The following is a 25,259-nucleotide window of genomic DNA, read 5'->3' as shown; positions in this document are numbered from 1 at the left end:
GCACTCCAGTATAGGTATAATAGTCACTACAACACTCACCCTAATGCCACATGGATATTTTCAGGGCATGACCCATCTGTGGAGGTATTATTGACTGACTCACCAAATATTTTGGAACAAAACATGACATACCATGTCATTACCATGTAAAAAGGTCTATTATTAACACTATAGCAAATACAGGTCAATACAAAATATTCCTTTCAGTCTTTAAACATACTGATGATCAAATGAAAGAATACTGTAGACAAGACAGGTGAAATAACTCTTCAGATAGCAAAGCTAGGACCAAACCTAACAATTAATCCACAGAGGGACAGCCTTATTAAACATACAATAGCACGTATGCACACAACACATGCAAACTGGCACGCATGTGTGGGCGCACACATGTACGAAAGCAAGTGAACTTATGCACATACACACACACACACACACACCCACACAGTGAAATAGAAGTCCAAATATGGAACCAACTGTACAGTTTAGAGTTGGAATATAGCCTACATTAAATTTTTTGTTTGGGCAGGTAAATACAGCAACACAACAATCCTCAGCAAAACCCGTTATCACACAAAAAGTAGCATTATCACAAATTCTAATTCTTTGTTGGGCCAATAGGTCATGGGGCCGCTGGTGCAGCGTATCTGATGTCAACATCCTCCATAGTATGCTCATGCTCATACCTGTTGAGGAGGTGGGGCTGAGCGCTGGGCTGGTTTGTCTCATAACAAAAAGAAATTTTGCATTTGCTCCACACACTACAGCTACATTTTGATTGCTTCTCACATATACGTTTAGTAATGGCTCCCCTCAACCAATTTATTGCATATTTCAGTTACTGCTGTATTTGCAATAGTTCTACTTTAATGGAAGAGAATCAATATTGTACATAATAAGTAGTGCCAATATAACAGCTACACAGAATAAGTCATGTCATGTAGAATATCAACTGCCTCATTGGCATATAGCTTTTATTTGTAACTGACAATATAACCTAATAAACAAAGACAACTCAGTCCAAATCTAGCAATTAATCAGCTATGAGGGGACAGCCTTATTATATCTGAAATAAATTCAAATGTAGTAAACAACAATAAAAACGTGGCTTGTAAATCAGTGATTTTAAAATCATAATCTTTATTTTAATTTCCAGGCAAGGCTTAGTTGGTTACATATTTACACTTTGTAAAAGGGGCTCAATGGAATTTTGAACCCTCTATATCTCTACTTCAAGGCAACACCTAACTAAATCCTGGTCATAGCCTTAACCTAAGCCACTGACAGGTGTCTGGCAGACAATGTTGAGGGCTCAAAATACCAAATACCATAAAAGTGTACACCACCATTTCCCCTGACCCTCATGCTGACAACCAGTGTAGTTTTTTTAAGTTAGCAAACTTACTTGCAGATGAATTAATGGCACCCTGACTGGGGGGAGGGCTGAATAAATTGGTGAGTTTTAGACATTTGGCCGTGTCATCCTCCAGCGCCTTTCTTTTTTTCTCTCTTTCCCTTTCGGCACCACCTTTTCTCTTTTTTTGTACGGTTTGGGGTCCATCTTCGACGAAGTTAACTTATCTCCTTTCCCGTATGCTACACACACACAAACACTGCAGCAGGTGACAGACACACGTCACACATCCCTTTCTCCATACACACGTTGCCTGTGGTTGATAGGCCCGCCTACGGGGCGGGTGTTAATCGAAACAAACCAGTCGTCTTTTCCTCCTCACACACTACTGGCCTGTGTGGCCTCTGATTGGCCTGCCCTGCCTCCAAGATTTAGAGTGAAAGCTCAAGATAGCTGCAACGGCGGCAGCCTTGAAAAAAAAAAGAAAAAAGAAACGGGAGATGGAGAGGGAGACACAGGCCAGCAGGCCATTCCCAGACCGGCGCTTCGGGAAAACTCCCAGTCCTCCCTATGGCCAGTCCGGGTGTGTTAACAGTGGATATACTACTGCTACTACAAATACAAGTATTAACAGTGGATATACTACTACAATAAATACAAATATTAACAGCGGATATACTACTACTACTACAAATACAAGTATGAACAGTGGATATACTACTACAATAAATACAAATATTAACAGCGGATATACTACTACTACTACAAATACAAGTATTAACAGTGGATATACTACTACTACAAATACAAGTATTAACAGTGGATATACTACTACTACAAATACAAGTATTAACAGTGGATATGCTACTACAATAAATACAAGTATTAACAGCAGATATACTACAACTACTACTACAAATACAAGTATTAACAGTGGATATATTACTACTACAAATACAAGTATTAACGGTGGATATACTACTACGAATACAAGTATTAACAGTGGATATACTACTACTACAAATACAAGTATTAACAATGGATATATTACTACTACAAATACAAGTATTAACAGTGGATATACTACTACTACTATGAATACAAGTATTAACAGTGGATATACTACTACTACGAATACAAGTATTAACAGTGGATATGCTACTACTACAAATACAAGTATTAACAGTGGATGTACTACTACAATAAATGCAAGTATTAACAGTGGATATACTACTACTGCTACAAATATAAGCATTAACAGTGGATATACTACTACTACAAATACAAGTATTAACAGTGGATGTACTACTACAATAAGTACAAGTATTAACAGCGGATATACTACTACTGCTACAAATTAGAGATTGACCGATATGGGTTTTTCAGGGCCGATACCAATACCGATTATTAGTAGTTAGAGGAGGCCGATAACCGATATTTGGAGCCGATATTCATTTGCAGTAAAAGTGTAAAAATTGGCGTGAAAAATTTTGTATAATGCCAACACTGAACTTCATTTAAATGCCTAAAACATGTTTATTTAATCAAACAAATAGAAAATAATCGCTCCAGAAGTGCATGGATTTCCTAGACTCAGAAGCATCTCTTATAGAGTTGAATAAAAGCTTAAATAAATAGTGCCCTTAAATTTTTCCATAGTAAATAAAGTAAAATTTAAATATAACTATAATGACTTATCTTTGTTTTAAGTTCAAACACAACAAAAATACAGGGAGACTCTTGTAAACTCTTGGGCCACATGCTGACATCTGCTCAACTCATTATGCTTCATTTATTACAGCATTTGGGAAGCCTTAAGTTGATTTCATTATTAAATTTTATATTTTACCATGCGATAGCAGGGACCCTGTCATTCAAAACTATGTTGCTACATTATTAATGATTAATATGACAAAAGCTACATAAAAAGTATAATAGTTGCTATGAGTGCAATTAAAACTCCTGACAGAACACAAACAGCCTTTAGGGCTTTAATGAGTACACACAGGATTTAGAATGTTCCACCATGTTCAGATAAATCACTTCTGAATTTGACTGTCTCATCTTCACTTTAATTTTCAGATCATAGGACTAGAAAGCTCACAGCAACATTAGTAGTTGTGAGTTGTAGAGTTCTTCATGTGACTTTAACGCAAACACACACTATTACATTACATACCAACACAGTCTCATCCCAAATAGTCAGAAATCGATGCATGCGGTCAGAGCCCCATAGCAGCACTATTTGACGCAGGTGGGTACCCCTTCCATGTCAGATTTTGACGCGGAAGGGTACCCACCGCAGAGAGGCGAAGTTTTCTCGTGTGAGAAGCTCCGGAGAGAAAACACTTGTCAAAGGTAAACGCAGAAAACTCGTCTGAAACTGTACTAAACATCCCTGTGCTCTACATCTGATAACTACTACTAATGTTTCAGAAGAACGTCAGAGCAGAGTAAACATTAGCAGCAGCTCTGCTAACACAGATTACCTCCTGACATGTGTGTGAATTAGACTGCTGATAAGATGGAGATGGAAACAGTCTGTGATTGAAAAGCATGTGTGTGGGATTAAGAGAGAGCGTGTAAAAAAACTCAGTTCACTTGTTTTAGGGAAGCACGCTAAGGTGGAGTCGGATGAGCTTTTACCAGAACATTAGTTCATCAGTCTGGCTCTAAACGCTCTATGTATTAGTAATGGAGAAAATGTATAGAACACAGTCTCATCCTTAGTCAGTCCCAGTCTGTGTGTGAGGACAGCTTCAGCCTCAACCAATCAGAGGGTGCAGAGTGGATAGTGCAGGAGAGAGAGAGAGAGAGAGAGAGAGGCGCGGCTGCATCTGAGCCGAAAATAACCCAGTTTTAAATTGATTTCTTAATATCGGCCCGTCGGATTAAAAAAAGGCCGATACCGATATACGTCAAATTTCCAAATATCGGCGCCGATAATCGGCCCAGCCGATAATCGGTCGATCTCTACTACAAATACAAGCATTAACAGTGGATATAACAGTGGATAGGCCTATTTGCAAAGGGCCAAGCCCTTGTAGAAAAACTATCAGAAGCCACAGCTGCAGACATCAGGGCTGTAGTGCCAAAGGATCGGGGTCAGGAGGCTGAAAACACCTGTGATGATCTACCTATGGATCTGTCCATTGTCAAATAGTTGAAAAGAAGTCAATTATTTAAGATATCAAAGTTTAAATTAGTAATCAGTCCATGTACATTCTAGTCTGGGCAGGAGTACTTTCTAGTCTAAATAAAATAATTTCAAGAGTCCATATTTAATTACCACATGACTTTATGATAAATCATGTCTCACTGGTAAATTTATTGTATATTGAATCTCATATTGAATCTCATGAACATCAGTGGTCAGAATAATTGTATTTATAAGTATCATTTATTGTTTTGTTATACATTAGATTAGAAATAAAAATAGTTTAGATGAAAATGTTGACTTAAGTTAATTTTTTATGATTTTTTTTGTATGAAACTGAAGCCAGATTTAACATATTTTTAAACTTAAAATGCACCCGAATGCAGGAAAAAGACTTAATTTTCCCCAAAATTTCCCAGGGGAGCTTTGCTACACACCCCGCTGCAGGGACCCAGACTGGCTGTGGCTTTTTGTAGCTACACTCATTTCTACTAATGTAGCCACAGTGGCTGTATCTTTCATTTTCCTAGCACAAGCACAGATGACAGTCAGACCAAGGGCAGAACCAGCTGTCCTCTCTCCCTAATCACAGGAGGAGGACAGTCTGACCAGGAGGAGGGCGTGAGCAGCTGAAAACAATATGAAATCAATCATAATTCATTAATCAATATGACCATTGGCCTTATTTTGATTTACCATTATCCAAAAAAATTTATAAATAATATAAATGGCACCAACAGGTTCTATCACTGGAACATTTATAAATCTGTTGTATAAATGTACATAAACCAATATATATGTGGAATAACACTTCATCATATACCGTTAAAACATCAGCAAACCAGCACTTCTGTCATTTGTTTTCCAATTAATCTGATTAAAATACATAACATTTTGCACATTTAATCTGAGGCAGATAATTTCTAAAAAACTGTAGACCAGTGTATATGTTCAGTGTTTCTCTGTTTCCCTGTCTCTCTTTGTACTTTAACCAAAAGGCAAATAACCAAACAATGTGTTTTATATCTAATAAGAGATATAAACTGGTACATTTATCCAACTTACAATATCATTGTAATAGAATATTTAGTGCTGTGGAAAATGAGGTTACACAAGTTGATCTTATGCTCTTACCTGAGTCTGGCTTTTTTTTTTATTTTTTTAGAAAAAAAGCAATGTATGTTCTTGTCTGCACACACACACACTAGGAGTTAATGTTCATCCAGTCAGATAAAGTCAGTATCACCTTGTCTTTAATCTGAACGCATGCACAGACACAACAGCAGCTTCTCTCAGTCCAGTTCAAACAGAGGACAGAGGTGGACTGAACCACATGGAATGTTTCCTAGCTAGAAAAAGCAACAGCTAACTCCCACCTAACAGCATAAACAGTGGTTTCGATGCAGCAAAAATAGGGACTGGTGTTAATAATGTGTTGGTATTAAGTGGTAGAAGTAAACAAATGTTCTGGTTTAAACCAGGTACTTCCTCCACTACTGAACCCAACTGTAGAAGGCAGCGCCTGTGCACTGCTCTGTACAGGTGGAGCCCAGAGTCCGAGTCAGGAAAAGGGAGGAGAGATGGAGTGGATCAAACCATTTTCAAGACAAGATGGGGGGGGGGGGGGGGGGGGGGGGTGCTGTATTCTTGTTGTTAAAATTTTACATTTCAACCATGTACTGTATATAGTTTTGACATTTTTCTAGCATGTTAAGAATGGACATAAAGTAAACAAGAAAAAAGAAAAATTTCAGCAACCTTAAAATATTTTTGGGGTGCTGGGAATCAATTTAGGGGTGCAGCACCCCCAAAAATGGGCTAATAACACCCATGCTACAAATCCAAGTATTAGCAGTGGATATACTACTACTACAAATACAAGCATTTACAGTGAATATACTACTAATACAACTGCTAGTACAAAAGAACACATTTGTACATTGATGAATCTGCATCAATTTTCAAATGCACAATAAGAATATTTAGTTTTCATGCATATTCAGGCCCTTGAAACTTCCTGCAAAGCTTTAGAATAATAATAAGAAGAAGAAGGAGAAGAAGAGGAATAGAACATTATAGATACAATAGGACCTTTGCTGCCAATTCTCAGCACTAAGACCCTAATAGACCCTAATAATGCATTTAATTAAACTAATTTAGTTACAGTGAACAAAGTAAACAGTTATTTTCAGTGTTTTGTGATTTTGTAACTATTTGAAGAATGTGCCAACACTGGAGAGAACCTGACATTTTTAACATATTTTAATATTTCTGTCATTTTTTTTTTTTCTGGTCTCATACACATCTCTTAAGGAGAAACCATCAAATATTGGTTGTCTTGAAAATGTTTCATCGATTAGTAGTTGACTAGTTGACTTTGTCTATCTGCTGAATCTGGTTTCAGACAGATGTGTTTGTTCTGTTCTATTGCATTTCAGTGACCACCTCTTCTGTTTCTGTGTGTTTTCTTGTAGAAAGAAGCAAAAGGTGGATTTGAACTGAAACCTAAAAGTTCTATCTGGAGGAAGACCAAGATCACCTGATTCCAGCAAAAATGGATGGAAGACCCACCTGTTACCAGTGTGGAAAGACTTTCACCAGAATGAGTGTGCTGAAGGAACACCAACGCATCCACACTGGAGAAAAACCATATCACTGTGACCAGTGTGGGAAGACTTTCACCAGAATGAGTGGGCTGAAGAAACACCTACTCATCCACACTGGAGAAAGACCATGTGACTGTGACCAGTGTGGAAAGACTTTCACCACAATGAGTGGGCTGAAGGAACACCAACGTGTCCACACTGGAGAAAAACCATATTACTGTGAGCAGTGTGGGAAGACTTTCACCAGAATGAGTGGGCTGAAGAAGCACCTACTCATCCACACTGGAGAAAGACCATGTGACTGTGACCAGTGTGGAAAGACTTTCACCACAATGAGCGGGCTGAAGGACCATCAACGCATCCACACTGGAGAAAGACCATATTACTGTTACCAGTGTGGGAAGACTTTCACTATAGCAAATCACTTAAAAATTCACCTGCGCATCCACACTGGAGAAAGACCATATTACTGTCACCAGTGTGGGAAGACTTTCACTATAGCAAGTCACTTAAAAATTCACCAACGCATCCACACTGGAGAAAAACCATATAACTGTGACCAGTGTGGGAAGACTTTTACCACAATGAGTGTGCTGAAAGAACATCTACGCATCCACACTGGAGAAAGACCATATTACTGTGACCAGTGTGGGAAGACTTTTACCATAGCAAGTGCTTTTAAAAGGCATCAACGCATCCACACTGGAAAAAGACCATATAGCTGTGACCAGTGTGGAAAAACTTTTATCATAGCAAATGATCTAAAAATCCACCAACGCATCCACACTGGAGAAAGACCATTTGATTGTAACCAGTGTGGGAAGGCTTTCAGCACTATGAGTGGGCTTAAATACCATCAACGCACCCACACTGGCGAAAGACCATATGACTGTGAGCAGTGTGGAAAGACTTTCATATCCTCATCTGCTTTACATTCTCATCGCCGTGTTCACCACAAGAAGTTGATGTACCCTTGTGATAGGTGCACAAAGATATTCTGGTCATCTTCCTCTTACAAGTATCACCAACGGACCCATATTGGAGAGAATCCCAACCAGTGTAGTTTTGGTGACAGTTCTTTTATCATAGGTTCACAATGTACCAAACACGAATGTGTCCAACATTTCCAGTCAAGACAAAAACTGAACAGTTGTACAAAAAGTAAGACTCTAGACAATCAGCGTCAAAACAGTTGGAGTGTTATCAATGTCCAAACAGATTCTCCTCAATCTGAACATGATCTTCTCTCTCCCATCATCAGCGAAGATGTGAATCATCAGCGTCTGGACCAAACAGTACCTCAGCATCAGATGACAAGAAGAAACACAGTGTGTCTGAACCAGCAGCAACCACTTCTTCTGACAGGAACATCAGACTTCAAAACCTCCAGATCAGGCTTCACAGGATCCAGATGTGAAGACAAACACCAGACTGAAAGCTGTGTTTTGTTGTCTTCAGAGTACAGAAGCGTGCTCTAATGCACCACCTTCACAAAACAGTGACATTACAGAAGCTCCACCTACCACCAGGAAGAAAAGTTCAACTAGTGGAGGTCATTAAGTACCAGGTTTCTATTCAGATACTACTTCTGATTGACTTTGTGGACATTGAATCAGTCAGAGGTCGCGATAAGCAGAAATATTCTGTTACTGACAGATTTTTTTTTTAAAGATGACGGAAAATTCTGAAGGCCATTGGTCATTTTGACAGATTAAAATACTGAGAGTAATCTACCAAAGTAAGGTTTCACACAGCACTGAACAGAACCTGGACCAGGATCACTGGTCTGTCTGTGTGAACAAGACATCAAACAGTCCATAACAGCATCCTACCTGTATAGAACCCTACAGCACGTCTATAGAGCCCTACAGCACCTGTATAAAACCCTACAGTGCCTATATAGAACCCTATGGCACCATTTTAGAACCCCAAGGCATCCGTATAGAACCCTACAGTGCCTGTATAGAACCCTACATCATCTTTATTGAACTTTACAGTGCCTGTATAGAACGATACGGCGCCTATAGAACCCTGCATTGTCTGTATAGAACCCTACGGCATCTATAGAACCCTACAGTGTCTATATAGAACCCTGCATTGTCTGTATAGAACCGTACAGCGTCTATAGAACCCGACATTGTTCGTATAGAACCCTATGGCATCTATAAAACCCTACAGTGTCTGTATAGAACCCTGCAATGTCTGTATAGAACCCTACGGCGCCTGTATAGAACCCTACAGCGTCTATAGAACCCTACAGTGTCTGTATAGAACCCTACGGCGCCTGTATAGAACCCTACGGTGAATTCCATCTTCTTCTGTTTCAGTGGATGCATTGAAATCAGACTGAGGAGGGAACTTCACTGCCATGCATTAGACATTTGTAATGAAATAATCTGATTCCGACTGATTACAGATGTTCTCTACAGTTTTTATTTCAGCGCTGATTCCGATCAGAATTCTATGGGGTAAGGAAGCTGTCCAAATACAGTTAGCTTTACTACAATGGTGTATATGGGCCACATAAGAAAATAAAAACACAAGTCACTACAAGAAGAAAGTCTCAAAATATTGAGATAGAACCTGTAATTTTCCAAAAATAAAATCGTAGTTTAACAAAAAAAAACAACACAATTTAACGAAAATAATTTTGTGGTTGGAATATTTTGAGAATAAATTTGCAATTATACGATTAAAAAGTCATAATTTATAAATTGTAAGCCTTAAGCCTTGTTGATGACAGTTTCCAGTTACAGCGAACGCAACAAGCAAAGTATCAACTTTCACTTCTGTTGGAGCGGACAACTAATGCTAATGTGTTGATGGTGGGCGGGGCTAATTGGAACTTTCACTTCTGTTGGAGCAGACAACTAATGCTAATGTGTTGATGGTGGGCGGGGTTAATAGGCTCAGTATTTGGCCTTTGTGCATAAACCCCAAATGAAAGTAGAACCTCACAAAATGTTCCAAGTTCTACATTATGCAACGAGTGGGTACGACTTTATTCTGTAATTTATGATATTTTTCTCACCTGTTTGTAAATTACAACATTATTCTCATAATATTATGGTTTTATTCTCATAAAATTATGACTCTTTTATTCGACTTTGTTCACATAAAATTATGGGTTTTATCTCAATGTTTTCCGACTTTCTTCTCGTAGTGTATTTCTTTTCTTATGTGGCCCTAATACCCCGTTGTATTTTACAGAGGTTATTGGATTTGGATATTAGATTTTATCTTTATTTTTAATGGTATTTGATGTTATTCTCAGCTCTTTCTCCATCTTTACTTCACTGTGAACATGTATTTGTACTATTTTGACAGTATTTTAGTCCATTTTTTGCAGTAATTGGACCCAAACCTCCTTTTCACCGTCACTGTCCATGAAATGAACATGAATGAATCCAATATTGGCCGTGGCCTCCTCTGCTACATTCTGGATTTCAGACTTCATGCTGCTTTTCCTGTTTTAATGCTGCATCTGTGCTTCCAACACACATTAGTTGACGTTCAGTTGAAGCCAAATCAGTTCACTCCACTTTTTCAGGGTTCGGATGATCTGCCCTTTCATTTGGTTCATTGGAACGTCACTTGATTAGCAGAAGTTGTTCAAGTGTTGATATGTTTTGGATTTTAACCCATAAAGACCCAGTGTTATTTTAGTGTCAGTTCACAAATGAAAGTTTCTCTGTATTTAACTTTTTTTAGGTGATTTATCAGCATTTATTCAAATATTATTCTCTGTCTTTTGCATGTTATCACTATAAATCCTGTATTTTCCATATTTAAAAATAAAAAAGATCAATAATTGAATGTAAAAACAAGTGTGTCCATCCACTGTCATTGATCCAACTCCACTGGTTTTACTGGTCAATCAATGTTCAAGGATTCAAGGATTTTCATTGTCATTTTCACTGTGCACTTACATACACAAGAGAATGAGATTTCGTTCCTCAGTCTGTGACTCTAGTGCAGTAGCAACGGCAAATAAATAAATAAACATCATCATAAATAAACTGGATTAAAAACATCAGAAGAAAAATCCAAACAGATCAAATCAGTCCATTGGTCCATAGTGCATTCAGTCTGTGAACTTGACATTTGACTAACTGTCCATGGTGAGTGTGGGGATGCATGTGGGGAGGGGGGACAGTCCATCATATGCCTTATAGCCTGAGGAGACCAGCTGTTCAGCCTCCTGCTAGTTTTACAGCTGATGCTGCTGGATCTTCTCCCTGATGGCCAAAGGGAGAAGATGTGATGGAAGGATGGGGGGGGGGGGGGGGGGGGCTCTGCTGATGTAGTGCTGCTGCTATAGCTCCATCGGGCAGGGGAGGGGTCCGCCAATGTTTTTTTGTGTCTGTCTTGACCAGTGTGTGAAGCTGCTTTTTGTCCTGTGCATTGCAGCACCTGAACCAGGAGGTGGAGCCATAGGTCAGGACACTTTGGACAGTGCCCCTTCAGGAGGTGGGGAGGTGTGTGGTGGGGGGGCCTCTTTTCCTGAGTCTGTAGAGGGGGTGGAGCCGCTGCTGAGCTTTTTTGAGTACTGCCCAGGTGTTAGTGTTTGAAGTGAGGTTGTGGTCAGTGTGGACCCCCAGGTACTTCCCACTGCTGACCTTCTCCACAGCAGTCCTGTTGATGTGGAATGGTGCATGATCCTGTCTGCCAGCCCTCCTCAAATCCACAACAACCTCCCTGGTCTGGTCCACATTGAGGTTGTGAGAAGTGCACCATGAACTCAGCTGTTTGACTCCTTCCCTCTATGCAGACTCACTGTTCTCCTTCATGAGGTCCACCTCCGTCGTATCATCTGCCAACTTCAACATGTGGTTGCTGCAGTACCTGGCAGTGCAGTCCAAGGTGAGCAGGCTGAAGAGCAGGGGACTCAGGACACTGCCCTGTGGAGTCCAGTGCTCAGTGGGATGGTCTTTGATGTGCGCTTGTCCACCCTAACTGTCTGCTGTGGGTGAGTCTGGAAGTTCTAGAGCCAGTGTCAGATGCTGTCGTCCACCTTCAGCAGCTGCAGCTTTTCCACCAGCTGCTGCTGGATGATGGGATTAAAGGCACTGCTGAAATCTATGAACAGCAGCCTGGTGTAGGTGTTCTAGCATCAGACAATGGGAGGTGGAGCATGGTGGAAACACCATCATCTGTGGGTCTGTTTTTTCTGGAGGTAAACAGTAGCAGGTCCATGTCAGCAGGAGACTGTTTTGAATGTGCTGCATGTAGAAGATGATGGTGTTTTTGTCTGTATTTAACCTTTGTTAAGTCATTTATTATATTTTATCCTCTGTATTTGGCTGTTTTTGTTCATTTTCTTGCTTAATTTACTTTTTTTTTTTTTTTTATTTCATGTTGTTTCAGTTTTTGCTTATTTTTTTCATATTATTCATTATTTTGTTAATTTGTTATTAATTTTTGTTCATTTTTCTTAATATCAGGGGCTTAGAATTGGGTGGGGACACTAGGGACATGTCCCTACCAATATCCACCCACTACTGTGTACTCACTATCAATACAACCAGTGTCCGTAGTGTTTAGTCAATGATTATGGCACACAAAGGGTAAACAGTCAATCTCTGCTACAAGTCCCCACTCTAACCTAAATATCGCTCTCCGATTGGCTCTGTGGTTTTGCTATCATATATGTGACTGGCTGTGAGCGCTGTCACTCCATCAGCTTGTAAAGGCTCCTTCCATCCTGCCAGTTGGACAGGACAGGAGGCAGTTCAGACTGTAAATAAATGTGGATTTGAACCAGGATGGTGAGCTGAAAGTCACCAAGTCAGAGCCGTCCAGTCACCACCCAGAGAAGAGTGGTTCCAATAATACAATCATCTGGATTACAATAAGAGAATACAGTTCAGAAAAGAAGGACTGAGCTGCAACCAGGGGGGTTCTGCACTGCCAGGGCTCTGGAAAAGGCTCCTCCCACTATTACCCTCTTCAACCAATCACTGCAAACCTTAAGGCACACTCCAAACCCAGCACGCTATCACCCTCTACTGGAAGCACTGCAGTTACACATTTGCTTGGCTACACAACCTGTCCTGCACCGCAACCAATGTGACATCACGCAGGAAGTAGAAGCCCCTCCCCTCACTACACTGTACAGGTAAGTTCCCCCAGCTAAGCCTCCACCACCACTGTCCAACACATTCAAATAAATACAACGATACAAATATACATCAAAGGAACTGTTAATACTGATTTTAATCCTTAATGCTGACCATAAGTTTTCTGTTCTTGGCTCCTCACAACTGTTAGTTTGCAAGACACCTGTGTTCTTCAAAACATGAATGTTTCTCTCAGTCAGCTTCTCGATTCTGGATATTGTAAGCTACTTTATCTCTAAAGATAGCACAAGGTACAGTTGGAACTTTTAGCCCATAGCAGAGCATGAGCTCTCTCAGTTCTGGAATTCAACAAAGAGTAACTTTCCAAACCTCCCAGAATGACTCCAAGGTCTTACATTCTGTCCTGTGTCCATCTGACATTCTTTCTTCTGCTTAGCGACAGTATCATACGTCATATTTTATATTAACCAATCCCATGTAAGCTTAGCACAGCCTCTATAAGTTAGACTGATTTTCTGTATTAGGTAGAACTGACTCTTGAGAGAGGGCGAAGCTTCATCTGTCAGGTTTCTCATTTGTGCACAAATAAACGGATCGCCTGATTTAAGCAAATCCATTCTCCACAAAGTCTTTGTTTTCCAACCATTGCAGAACTATTACTGAACTGGCCCACTCGGCGGACTGACTGCCTTTTTCAATCCCAAACCCAGAGTCTGTCCCTCCAGTAATCACACACACCTGTTCACATTCACACACCTGCTCTCCATCCACTGAGCAGACCACGCCCACCTTTAGTCACATCACAATCCCATCAGACCTGCAGTAAAGTTCCTCCAAACCTTTGACAGTAAATGTGTGTAGATTGTGTGTGATTGGTGGTGTTTCTGAAATGTCAGTGTTGGACTGTTTCCGTTGGCGCTCCAGCCTCACATTACACAAGTGCTACTGAAGTTCCATTCTGAAGAGTTGGACTCATTCATACATCCAGGTTTGGGCGTATTCTGCAGATTTCTGAGGTTTATGTCATACTTGAACTCCTCTCTTCTATGTGTTCTACTAGTCGTGTGTGTGTTTCCTGTTGCTTGTGTGTTTTGTGTTGACTTCCTGTCCTACCTGATGGCCGTCTCCTCCCTCATGTCTTTCACCTGTGTCCATTCAACCCCTGTATATGAAGCCCATGTGTCTCCTGTGGTTCCTGTCCCATGGTCCAGTGTGGTCCTGGTCTACATAGTGGTCTTGTGGTGTTTGTTTGTGGGTTCCCTGTTGTTGCTCAGGTGCTTTTTCTACCGTGGACCCTTGTGTTCTTCCTCCTGTTGCCTCATGGTTCTGCTGCTGGTTCAGATCCATTGGATGAAACAGTTCACTGTGGACTTGAACTGCTTTACCTTGGACAGTTTCTCAGCCTGTATCGTTCTATGTCCGCTTATCATTTATTCCACAGGTGTCAAACTCATGTTTGTTCAGGTTTCACATTCAGCCCAAAATGATCTGAAGTGGATCCGAACCAGGAAAATAAGATCAGAATAATAGAGAAAGAATGTCAATTACAAACTTTTCTCTGTTTCAGAGTGAAAAAAGTCCAATTACATTATTAAAAGAATTACATCTACAAACTATTCCTTAAAAATGCGAATAATATGAACAACCGTGAAAAAACTGGGATTTATTATGAAAAAATAAGTGCAATTTTAACACTATTGTGTCTCAGTTTATCATTTACACGTACATTACAACATCCAGATCCCAGTGGATCTACAAATACACAAAACATTTAATAACAGGCAGAATTTCGGCCCAATTACACTGATTTATATGAAGATATTTACAGTTGGTCTGAATTGTTAAGATCATTAAAATAGTTTGTGAAGGTAAACATTTGCTTTCTTCCACTAAAACAAATAGAAAACTGTGTAGTTTTCAGTCTTTGTGGATGTTCTGACAGTATTTTCCTGCTCTGAGCTCAGATGGAATTGGTCTACGTGTCCTCTGAACTCAAATGATTGTTCATATCTTCAGTGTCATTTGGACATTTTCACAAACTCATCCCATGGGCCAGACTGGACCCTTTGGTGGGCCGCTTTGGCCCACGGGCCCCATGTTTGACAGCGGTGGTTTATTGGGTTCACCTTGATATTTGAACATTTGATGGGGTCCATTTCTGATTGTGTGTGCAGACATTTGTGCTGATATGTAATGTTTGTGTGGTGCTTTTGAACTGGACTCATTTCTTTATTTAGTGTCATTTCACTCACACACACAAAACGTATTAGTGTCAGTTGTAAATGTTGTTGTTGTTGGGTCGGTCCAAAGTCAGCGCTCATGTCCAACATTACTGACCCCTGTCCAGAGAATCAGTGTGAAGTGGACACAGAATGAGCCTTCAGAGCAGATCTAGTGTCTGTGTGCTACTGAATGAGTCCAGATGTGTCCCCTGGTGTTTGTAGGTTTAAGGCTGTTCTCAGATCAGTGTGTGAGGGCTGACAGCTGCTCCTGTGTGTGTGTCCATGGATGGGTGAGTGTTACTGCCTCCAACACTGGTCCAACAAACACCACGACATTTACAACCAGGCTCCAGCTCCACTAATCCAACACACATTTAGCTCCAAACCACTGGATTTACACTCAAACCACGGTTACTGAGCCCACAGCAGCACTCTGGCACCAACCACAACTCACACTGATGCATTGTGGGATACATGGGGTCACTACTGTACAGCAGAGCCCGGGAAACTGACAAAATGGACATTAGTGCCGTTAGCTTGGCCGCTAATGCTAATGCTAATCTATTGTCTCATTTTGGAGCCCAGGAAATTAAAAAGATGTACAGATGCATTGTGGGATTTGTACCTGTCTGTGTCACCAATGGAGACAAAAAGACGGATTCACAACAGTGGAGAGAGACAGATTTGATTTAATTTGTATCGTATTTTATTGTCCACACAACTACACACAAGGCAAGGCAGATTTATTTGTATAGCACAATTGATACACAGGGCAATTAACAGTGCTTTACAAAAATGGAAGAGACAGGTTAAAAACACACAATTACAATTAAAACATAATCAATAAAACCTAAATAATAATCAATTAAAACAAAGTAAATGAGGAGAGTGCAGATAGAACCCTTTCAGTTGCTCTATGCACGGTTGAACAGAACCGCTTTCAGCCTGGACTTAAACATTGTCAGAGTAGAGGTCTGTCTCCCGTCACCAGGAACACTTTTCCAGAGTTTAGCTGCATAGAACTGAAACATAGCTTCACCCTGTTTAGTCCTGACTCTGGGTACCAGCAGAAGACCAGTCCCTGAGGTTCTCAGACCAGTCCCTGAGGTTCTCAGACCAGTCCCTGAGGTTCTCAGACCAGTCCCTGAGGTTCTCAGACCAGTCCCTGAGGTTCTCAGGGTTCGAGATGGTTCGTATGAGACCAACATGTCACAGATGTACTTTGGTGCTAGACCATGGAGAGACTTGCAACACACAACACAACTACACAAACACACAACACAACTACACACAACACTACACAAACACACAACACAACTACGCAAACACACAACACAAACAAACAACACAATTACACTCACACATCACAACTACACAAACACACAACTCAGCTACAAAAACACACAACACAACACAACTACACAAACACACAACTGAGCTACAAAAACACACAACACAACTACACAACAAAACTACACAAACACACAACACAACTACACAACAAAACTACACAAACACACAACACAACTACACAAAGACACAACAGAACAACACAAACAAACAACACAATTACACACACACAACACAACTACACAAACGCACAACTACACACAACACAACTACACACCACTCAAACACACTGTGGATCCTGTTCCCCACAGTATAAATCCTCCAAACAGTGGTTCAGTGAATGTGGTTTTGAAGGTGTGGAGGTGGATCAGTTTGTCAGAGGAGACTCTGTAGAAGGACACAGATCCAGCAGGACAGTCCACATACACTGATACTGTACCAGAGGAGGAGGACTGAGGGAGGACTGTGTATTCATTTTTATGCCAGACCCTGTATCCACCTGTATAACACTCCAGACTCCAGGACTGATCATTTCTTCCAAACCCGCAGTCATAACTGCGTCCTCTCCTTCTGATTCCTCTGTAAGTCACTGATATATAAACATTTCCACTCCACTGGACCTCCCAGTAACAGCGACCAGTCAGACCAGTTGAACACATCACCTGTTCCCAGAACTCAAATCTGTCCTGATGATCAGGATATGACTGAACCTCCTCCACTCGTTCCACCTTCTTGTTGTTTTCAGACAGTTTGAGTTCTTTGTTCGCTGTGTTTGGATCCAGGGTGAGTTCACAGAAATCTGATGGACAGAAGAAAACACAATCCAGCTGCAGTTATTGATCAGTGATCAGCTGATTGACTGACAGTCTGATCACATCACTGGGTTCAATTCAACTGTTATTGATGGATGGATCATGTATGAGTCTGACTCTGATCAATACTGATCAATAACAGATAAATCCAGTGTTTTATAGACGGATCTGTTGTTTCTGAGCACACTTTCACCAACAGAGAATAAAAGTGTGAAACAGATCAACTCTGACTCCATGACTGAGATCTAATCTTTAGAACCAGTTCATGTTTATGATCCTTAACATTCAAACATTCAAAGTTTGTTTCATTTTGGATCCAAACTGATTCAAACCTAAAAACACAATCCAATCCTATCAGTCATTTCTCAGTTCTTCTAGACTCTTAGTGTTTTTGCTGTTTGTTCAGGTTGATGTTTAGTTGGTGCTAATGAATCTAATGCTGGATTTGTAGATTCTAATCTTCTCCACAGTGACTTTGACTGTTTACTAATTGGATCTAAACTCAGTACTTTTGGTCACTGAATCAGATTCTTTATCTGATGGATAATAATAGTTTGTAGAAGTGTTTTGGTGGTTTCATCTGAGTTTGTTCCTCAGACAAACTTCTCATCCTGATGTACTCTGTTGTGTTTTGGATCTTATTGGTTGTATTTGTATTCTTTGTCACACAGTGACAGTACAGACTGTAAATGTGCATAAAGACACTAGAGCTCTGATATGCACTAAATAGTCTGGGACTGGACCTGAGGACTCACTGCTCAGGGTATGTGGGTCCATGTGGTACCAGTCCTGACCAATCAGCTATCAGCTCATCCTTCCACTAAACTGACTGTCTTCATGAACACTTTAGATGTTTAGAATGTGGAACCAGGTCCCAGTTTGGGTTCAGGTTGGTTTTAATCAATCTAATGAAATCACACTTACACTTCCTTGGACCTGGTTTCAACCATCGGACTCCAGCAGGATCCAACCTGAAAGGAGGAGGAGGGTCAGAGCGGCTGGAAACACAGACATTCCATCACTCTGATCCACTGAAGCTTTTCTGTTCACATCCACTAAATGGTTCCTTCTGAATCACTGACTGAGTCTGTTTGTCTTTGAACATGGGCTGGACCTTCATACAGGATGGATCCCAGCTCTGACAGATGGTTCCTGTCAGTTCTACCTGTTCTATCTGCCATTATCTGTGGATGCATCAGCTCAGTCCATACCTGACAGTGTCCAGTCTCCAGTGTGGATCCTCCACTAGAGCAGACAGCTCCTGTCCTGAGGCTCCTGGATGGTTGTAGCTCAGGTCTAGCTGTCTGAGATGGGACGGATTGGACTTTAGGGCTGAGACCAGAGAAGAACATCCTTCCTCTGTGATCAGACATCCTGACAATCTGCAACACAAACATCACATCCATTAACTGAGGATGGAGATCAGTGGAGTTGGAGTCATTGAACAGAGTCTGTGAATGCATGGGACTTCACCAACATGACTTCAATGTGTAAAGTCTATGAGTTCCAGACTCTGAACACAGCTGAAGATCAGTAGAACTGGTCTGGAGTTCAACAAAAACAACCACTGACAAGTTCAATCCATCCAACAACTGGAGACAAACATTGAAATGATGCGTTGTGTTCTTTGTTGAACCCTGACCTGAGAGTGTCCAGTCTGCATCCTGGACTCTTCAGTCCATCTGACAGGATCTTCACTCCTGAATCCTTCAGGTCATTGGTGCTTAGATCCAGAAGTGTCAGACTAGAGGACTGGGATCTGAGAACTGAGGACAGAGCTTCACAGCTTCTCTCTGACAGGTTACACCCACTGAGTCTGGACAAAACAAAAGGGATGAGTATAAAGTTATTGATCTGGTTGAAATGATAGATCCATATTTGAGATGTTTGATCCAACTGTTTGTTCTCACAGAGCTTTGTTGGAGGCTTTGACCACTGGCAGCAGCCTCAGAAGAACCTCCTCTGAACCAGAGTATTCCTTCAGGTCAAACATATCCAGGTCTTTCTCTGATGACAGTAAGATGAAGGCCAGTGCTGACCACTGAGCAGGAGACAGTTGTTCTGTGGACAGACGTCCTGATCTCAGGTACTGTTGGATCTGATCCACCAGAGATCCATCCTCCAGTTCATTCAGACAATGGAACAGGTTGATGCTTCTCTCTGCAGACACATTCTCACTGATCTTCTTTTTGATGTACTCAACAGTTTTCTGGTTGGTCTCTGAGCTACTTCCTGTTGGTTTCACCAGACTGTGTAGGAGACTCTGATTGGTCTGCAGTGATAGACCCAGGAGGAAGCGGAGGAACAGGTCCAGGTGTCCATTTGGACTCATTAAGGCCTGGTCCACAGCGCTCTGGTACAACTGGACAGAGGTGTCCCACAGTAGTTTAGACCAAACAGATGTTTGTCCTGACAGCAGATTGACTCCAGTGTTGATGAAGGTCTGATGGACATGAAGAGCAGCCAGAAACTCCTGGACACTCAGATGGATGAAGCAGAACCTCTTGTCCTGGTACAGTCCGCTCTCCTCTTTGAAGACCTCAGTGAACACTCCTGAGTACACTGAGGCTGAGCTGATATCAATGCCACACTCTGTCAGGTCTGATTCATAGAAGATCAGGTTTCCTTTCTTCAGCTGCTCAAAGGCCAGTTTTCCCAGAGACTCAATCATCTTCCTGGTCTCTGGACTCCAGGGTGGATCTGTCTCAGATCTTCCATCATACTTGACGTTCTTCAGTTTGGCCTGAACCACCAGAAAGTGGATGTACATCTCAGTCAGGGTCTTGGGCAGTTGTCCTCTGTCTGTGGTCTTCAACACATTCTCCAGAACATTAGCAGTGATTGAGCAGAAGACTGGGATGTGACACATGATGTGGACGCTTCGTGACATCTTGATGTGGGAGATGATTGTGTTGGTCTGTTCTTCATCTCTGAACCTCTTCCTGAAGTACTCCTCCTTTTGTGGGTCAGTGAACCCTCTGACTTCTGTCACCATGCCATGACACTCAGCAGGGATCTGATTGGCTGCTGCAGGTCGTGTGGTTATCCAGAGGCGAGCAGAGGGAAGCAGGTTCCCCCTGATGAGGTTCATCAGCAGCACATCCACTGAGGTGGACTCTGTAACATCAGTCAGGATCTGAGTGTTGTTGAAGTCCAGAGGAGGTCGACACTCATCCAGACCATCTAAGATGAACACCACCTGGAGGTCTTCAAAGATCCAGATTCCTGCTTCTTTGGTTTCACTGAAGAAGTGATGAACCAGTTCCACCAAGCTGAACTTCTTCTGTTTCAGCACATTCAGCTCTCTGAAGGTGAATGGAAATATGAAGTGGATGTCCTGGTTGGCTTTGTCTTCAGCCCAGTCCAGACTGAACTTCTGTGTTAAGACTGTTTTCCCGATGCCGGCCACACCCTTTGTCAGCACTGTTCTGATTGGCTGATGTCTGTCAGGTGGTGTTTTAAAGATGTCTTCACATGTGATGGTTGTTGGTGGTCTGTGTGGGTTCCTGGATGCTGTTTCAATCTGTCTGACCTCATGGTCCTGGTTGACCTCTGTAGCCCCTCCCTCTGTGATGTAGAGCTCTGTGTAGATCTGGTTCAGGAGGGTTTTGGGGTTTCCTGCTTTAGCGATGCCCTCAAACACACACTCAAACTTCTGCTGCAGGTTACGCTTCAGTCTCTGCTGAACTCCAGACCAACTTCCTGAATGCAGACCCAGATAAAACCATCAGTCTCACAGTAAATCCAAGTATTTTCATCTGTTCAATCTGTACAGAATGGTCTTACTGCGGTGCAGACGCTCAGCCAGCTCCTCCTGCTTCATCCTCCTCAGGAAATTCAGTGTGATCTTCAGAAAAGCCTCTGAGCTCCTCCTCTGCTCTTCATCCTCATCACTCAGACTCTCTAAGCATTCAGGGTAATCTGTACTCAGAACCTGGTGGAACTTCTTCAGTTCGTTTATGACAAAAGTGCAGATGTTCTCCTCCAGCAGCTGGAACACAAAACATGATGAAAGACACGAAGTCCACCAATTGACCAAAGCTCAGGTCCATGTTGGACACAGTGACGCCCACTGGTCTGAAACCAGCAGCAGGAGATGATTGGACAGAACAGATGGACCAGTAGATGTTGGACATGTACTCACCTTAAATATGGAGTCCAGCTGAGTCTGATCCTGTAGACCAGTGGGAACCTCTGAGCTCTGCTGCTCCACTCTGTGGACCAATCATCAACAATGAGCTCACATTATGTCTGTCCACACTGACACCAACAGGTGGACACACCTGGATGTCAACATGAGTCACATGACCCCCTGTAGTGGGAAAGGTGTCCTGGTCCTGCTGATCCCACTGAGAATCAACATGTGAGTCTGTTTGGAGCTTCACACTCACTGAGTTGATCAACAGGTTTACTTGAGTTCAGTTTCTCAGGATCCCCATCAGCCACATCATGGCAGCAGGACTGAACTGAGTTTAGTCCCATAGAAATGTCATTTCAGACACTGAAGAAGATTTACTGAACAGTCACTAGAAGACTAAACAAGGGACACCTGTCAGCCAATCAGAATGCAGAATGGGTCGTAACCATGGAGACGCCCAATGGTGAGTTGATTTGTGGAGTTGTCAAATTCTTCCAGTGACCATGTCAACAGTCTAATCTGATCTGTTTGATCAGATCACAGCAGTAATCTGATTACAGTCAATCAGATGAACACAGCTGGATTTGTCTCCAGTCCTCCCATGTCTTCATGCATGTTTACAGGTTCATGGGATGGATTTAGTTCTGTTCCATCTGCACATGTGCACAAACTATTACAATCATAAAAAACAGAAGTTACCTAGTCAAACTGGAGTTGGAGACAATAACAGGAAGTTGGATTCTATCATCACTATGTACGGACGAACTCCCAAAGACATCCCATAATGGACTGGAGCGTCTAAACCAAGGTTTAGGATTTTCACATTTAAGTGCATGTAAGGGTGTCAGGTCTGGTTCTTCCAATGATCTGATTACTAATAGTTATTAGAATATTATGGTCATGGAAACAGACTCAATGATGTGAAGAATCAGTTGAAAATGAACACGTTCTAAACTTTAAACTAATGTCAATGTTTAATATTGATTTAATAAACAGTCGACACATCGGACATTTACATCAAACTTACATCTCTGTGGAAAAACATGGTGGTTCCATCCTGGACCGGTCACTCTTGAAGGACACACAACTGGATTCAGGTCCAGGATCAGGTCCAAAGGACTTGGATCTCTGGTGGATCCTGGTTATCAGGAAAACAAAGTGTTTAGTCTTTCTTTCTTTCTTTTTTTTTTTTTTTGTAGTGATACATTCAACAAGACTTAGTGGACAGAAAAACGACACATAAACAAAACAAAAATCAAGCAAATAAACAATGACTACAATGACAAAATAATGACAAACAATAATGACAACATCATATTACAATGAAAAAGATAATAAGCATAAAGAGCAACTAAACTAAACAATATAGATTGATTAGGAGTGATATGGAAAAGGGGAAGAGGGGAGTGAATGAAAGGCAGTAAGAGAGAGGGGGGTGAGAGGGAAAATAATAAGTATTATAATAATGGTAATGATAACAACAACACAACAATATATAGTAATAATACCAATGTCTAATTTGCTAGTATTATTGTGGCGGCGGTAGCGGTGGAGGCAGCCACAATGCAAAAATGGGTTAAATAATTTAATATATAATAATTTATTTATTATCAGTTACTGTCAGTTTGAGTTTATATTAATCATTTTAAATTAATTTGGCTATGGGGGGTGGAACCAAGTACACAGAGCCAGAGAAGGGGAGTGCACCATCAACACCCCCAAACAACCTCCAGCGCCCCCAGCAACACAGCCACAGCCCAGGGACCAGACCAGCCACGACCAGCTGAAGGGTACTGCTCCTTCCCCCTCCTCTGCCGTTTTTTTTTTTTTGTTTATTTGTTTCAGAGATGCTCCAAACCTTGTCCACTCCACAGTTGGACCACTCTCAGACCATTTGGGAGACAGTCTGTCCAATGTGAAGTGAAAGGGAGGGGTGGAGCCACCCAAGCCAGCTACCTCACACTGCCTTTGCCAGAGTCCACGGTCATACCACCAGGGGGTAGAAGGATGGGAGAGGCAGGTGTCACCCCACCCCACACCCCACATTGCCCGGCTCCGCCCCCTCCACCTTGTAAATTTAATATTACCCGGACTTACGACTGCCTCCACCGCTGCCCCCCTCAAGAACCATGGTAATGGCAATAATAATGATACTAGTCATGAGAATAGTAATAATAATAATAATAATTATAACAACAAAAAATATGATAAATAATAACAATAATTATGACAATAATACCTGACTTGTCTTCACCGTGCTATGTGGAAATCGGAAATATCATGTATTTAATGTGTGGCTGTTTATCTGCACAATCTGGCATAATTTATTACTCTTACACCACAAATGATGCTCAGTACTGTCTAAAACAGCTTTTTAAATCTAAGTTTGTCAGTGGCATCAGTTTTTTCACTGCCAATCACGTGAATATAGTGTATATAAATTGTTGAGTCTGAATTGTTTTAGTTCCTACGTTCCCTGTAGACAACAAAAGTGGGGAAGGTCCCTAAGCCTTTTTTTCATGCTGTCACTCATGATTCCAATGCCACTCTCAGTTGAGGCCACGTCCCCTTCACCACATCAAGACCAAAGGTTTCGCAAGTGAATAAAAGAGATTTGAAAGTGAAAACGATTTTGAAAGCAAAAAAAAAAAAAAAGATCTGAAAGTGAAAAAATAAGATTTATCTGAAAAGATAAAACATGCAACTGAAAAAAATCAAACCCCAAATATTAAAATATGTATGAAAGAGAAAAATGAAAATAAATAATTTATTCCAAAGAATTACCAAAGTGAATCAAAATTATATTAAACCTGAAAAAACTTTTCATACGCTTATTTTTAATTTGAATACATTGTTGTATTTTTCAAAATTCAAGATCAAAACTTAAGTTCTCAGTTTCAAATTTTATGTGTTCATATACAAAACTTATGGCCCCAGAATAGCTCCATACTGATACATATGTGTTGGTTCTGCTGTAGTTCTATTGTCAGACCACTAGATGGCCTCCTGGAGCTGATGATGGGACCTGAAGGGAAGGCGAAGCACAGCTGATTCTCAAAGTCTAGGAAGAAAATACGTCAGTGAAGATGACCGGTGACCGTGTGATGATGGTTTCTCAGATTTCCATTCAGACCTGAAGGACCAAACCAGTCAAGAGCAGATGTCTGTGGTGACATTTTCTCCATAGAGCAGGGGGGTCAAATTCATGTTAGATCAGGGGCCACATTAAGCCAAATTTGATCTTGAAGTGTGCCGGACCAGTGAAATAATAACATAATAATATATAAATAAGTAACTCCAAACTTTCTTCCAGTTTTAGAGTGAAAATATGTGAAATTATGCGATGAAAATGTTACATCCACAAACTATCCTTTAAAACAATGTGAATAACATGGACAAACTGAAAAATCTTACTAAAAATAAGTGCAATTTTAAGAATATTATGTCTCAGTTTATTATTTATACATGTAAATTACATCTTACAGATCACAGTGGATCTACAAATACATAAAACATTTAATAACAGGCAGAATATTGGTA

General features: G+C 41.1%; 5 protein-coding genes across 11 annotated transcripts in view; 3 read left to right on the top strand and 2 right to left on the bottom strand.

Annotated features, from left to right (window-relative positions):
• LOC115436265 (zinc finger protein 345-like) overlaps window positions 1-9,827 on the top strand; it is a 356,130-nt gene extending 346,303 nt beyond the window's left edge. For 4 of the 7 annotated variants that reach the window (XM_030159061.1, XM_030159064.1, XM_030159062.1 and 1 more), the window contains one exon: window positions 6,986-9,827. In XM_030159061.1, the coding sequence (XP_030014921.1) occupies window positions 7,066-8,595 (1,530 nt within the window). In that variant the 5' untranslated portion in view covers window positions 6,986-7,065 and the 3' untranslated portion in view covers window positions 8,596-9,827. The remainder of the gene's footprint in view (window positions 1-6,985) is intronic. The other 3 variants (XM_030159059.1, XM_030159060.1, XM_030159066.1) reach the window with 2 other exon arrangements.
• Window positions 1-25,259, bottom strand: part of LOC115436253 (zinc finger protein 883-like) — a 445,178-nt gene that overhangs the window by 188,529 nt on the left and 231,390 nt on the right. The window lies entirely within an intron of this gene.
• Window positions 1-25,259, top strand: part of LOC115435234 (NACHT, LRR and PYD domains-containing protein 5-like) — a 753,056-nt gene that overhangs the window by 584,391 nt on the left and 143,406 nt on the right.
• Window positions 1-25,259, top strand: part of LOC115436315 (zinc finger protein 239-like) — a 364,410-nt gene that overhangs the window by 253,332 nt on the left and 85,819 nt on the right. The window lies entirely within an intron of this gene.
• LOC115436248 (NLR family CARD domain-containing protein 3-like) lies at window positions 16,999-22,834 on the bottom strand. Its single transcript, XM_030159045.1, has 8 exons — window positions 22,747-22,834; window positions 21,726-21,795; window positions 21,368-21,572; window positions 19,492-21,283; window positions 19,224-19,397; window positions 18,793-18,963; window positions 18,506-18,552; window positions 16,999-17,568 (listed from the first exon to the last, which is right to left on the bottom strand). Exons 1-8 carry the CDS (start codon window positions 22,773-22,775, stop codon window positions 17,039-17,041), a joined length of 3,018 nt encoding a protein of 1,005 aa, XP_030014905.1. The 5' UTR covers window positions 22,776-22,834; the 3' UTR covers window positions 16,999-17,038.

The sequence above is a fragment of the Sphaeramia orbicularis genome, chromosome 16, assembly GCF_902148855.1.
Source record: "Sphaeramia orbicularis chromosome 16, fSphaOr1.1, whole genome shotgun sequence".
NCBI lineage: Eukaryota > Metazoa > Chordata > Actinopteri > Kurtiformes > Apogonidae > Sphaeramia > Sphaeramia orbicularis.
Note: the sequence above shows the minus strand (reverse complement) of the source record. Positions and strands in the feature narration are given on the sequence as shown.

Bases quoted from the DNA above. Each gene is read 5' to 3' on its own strand.
- LOC115436248 (XM_030159045.1), bottom strand. From the start codon at position 22,775: ATGGAACCACCATGTTTTTCCACAGAGAT. The intron at 19,398-19,491 runs GTGAGAACAAAC...TGTTTTGTCCAG, and splicing joins AAAGCCTCCAACAAAGCTCT to ACTCAGTGGGTGTAACCTGT. The intron at 17,569-18,505 runs GTAAGTGTGATT...TCTGTCCATCAG, and splicing joins GAAACCAGGTCCAAGGAAGT to ATTTCTGTGAACTCACCCTG.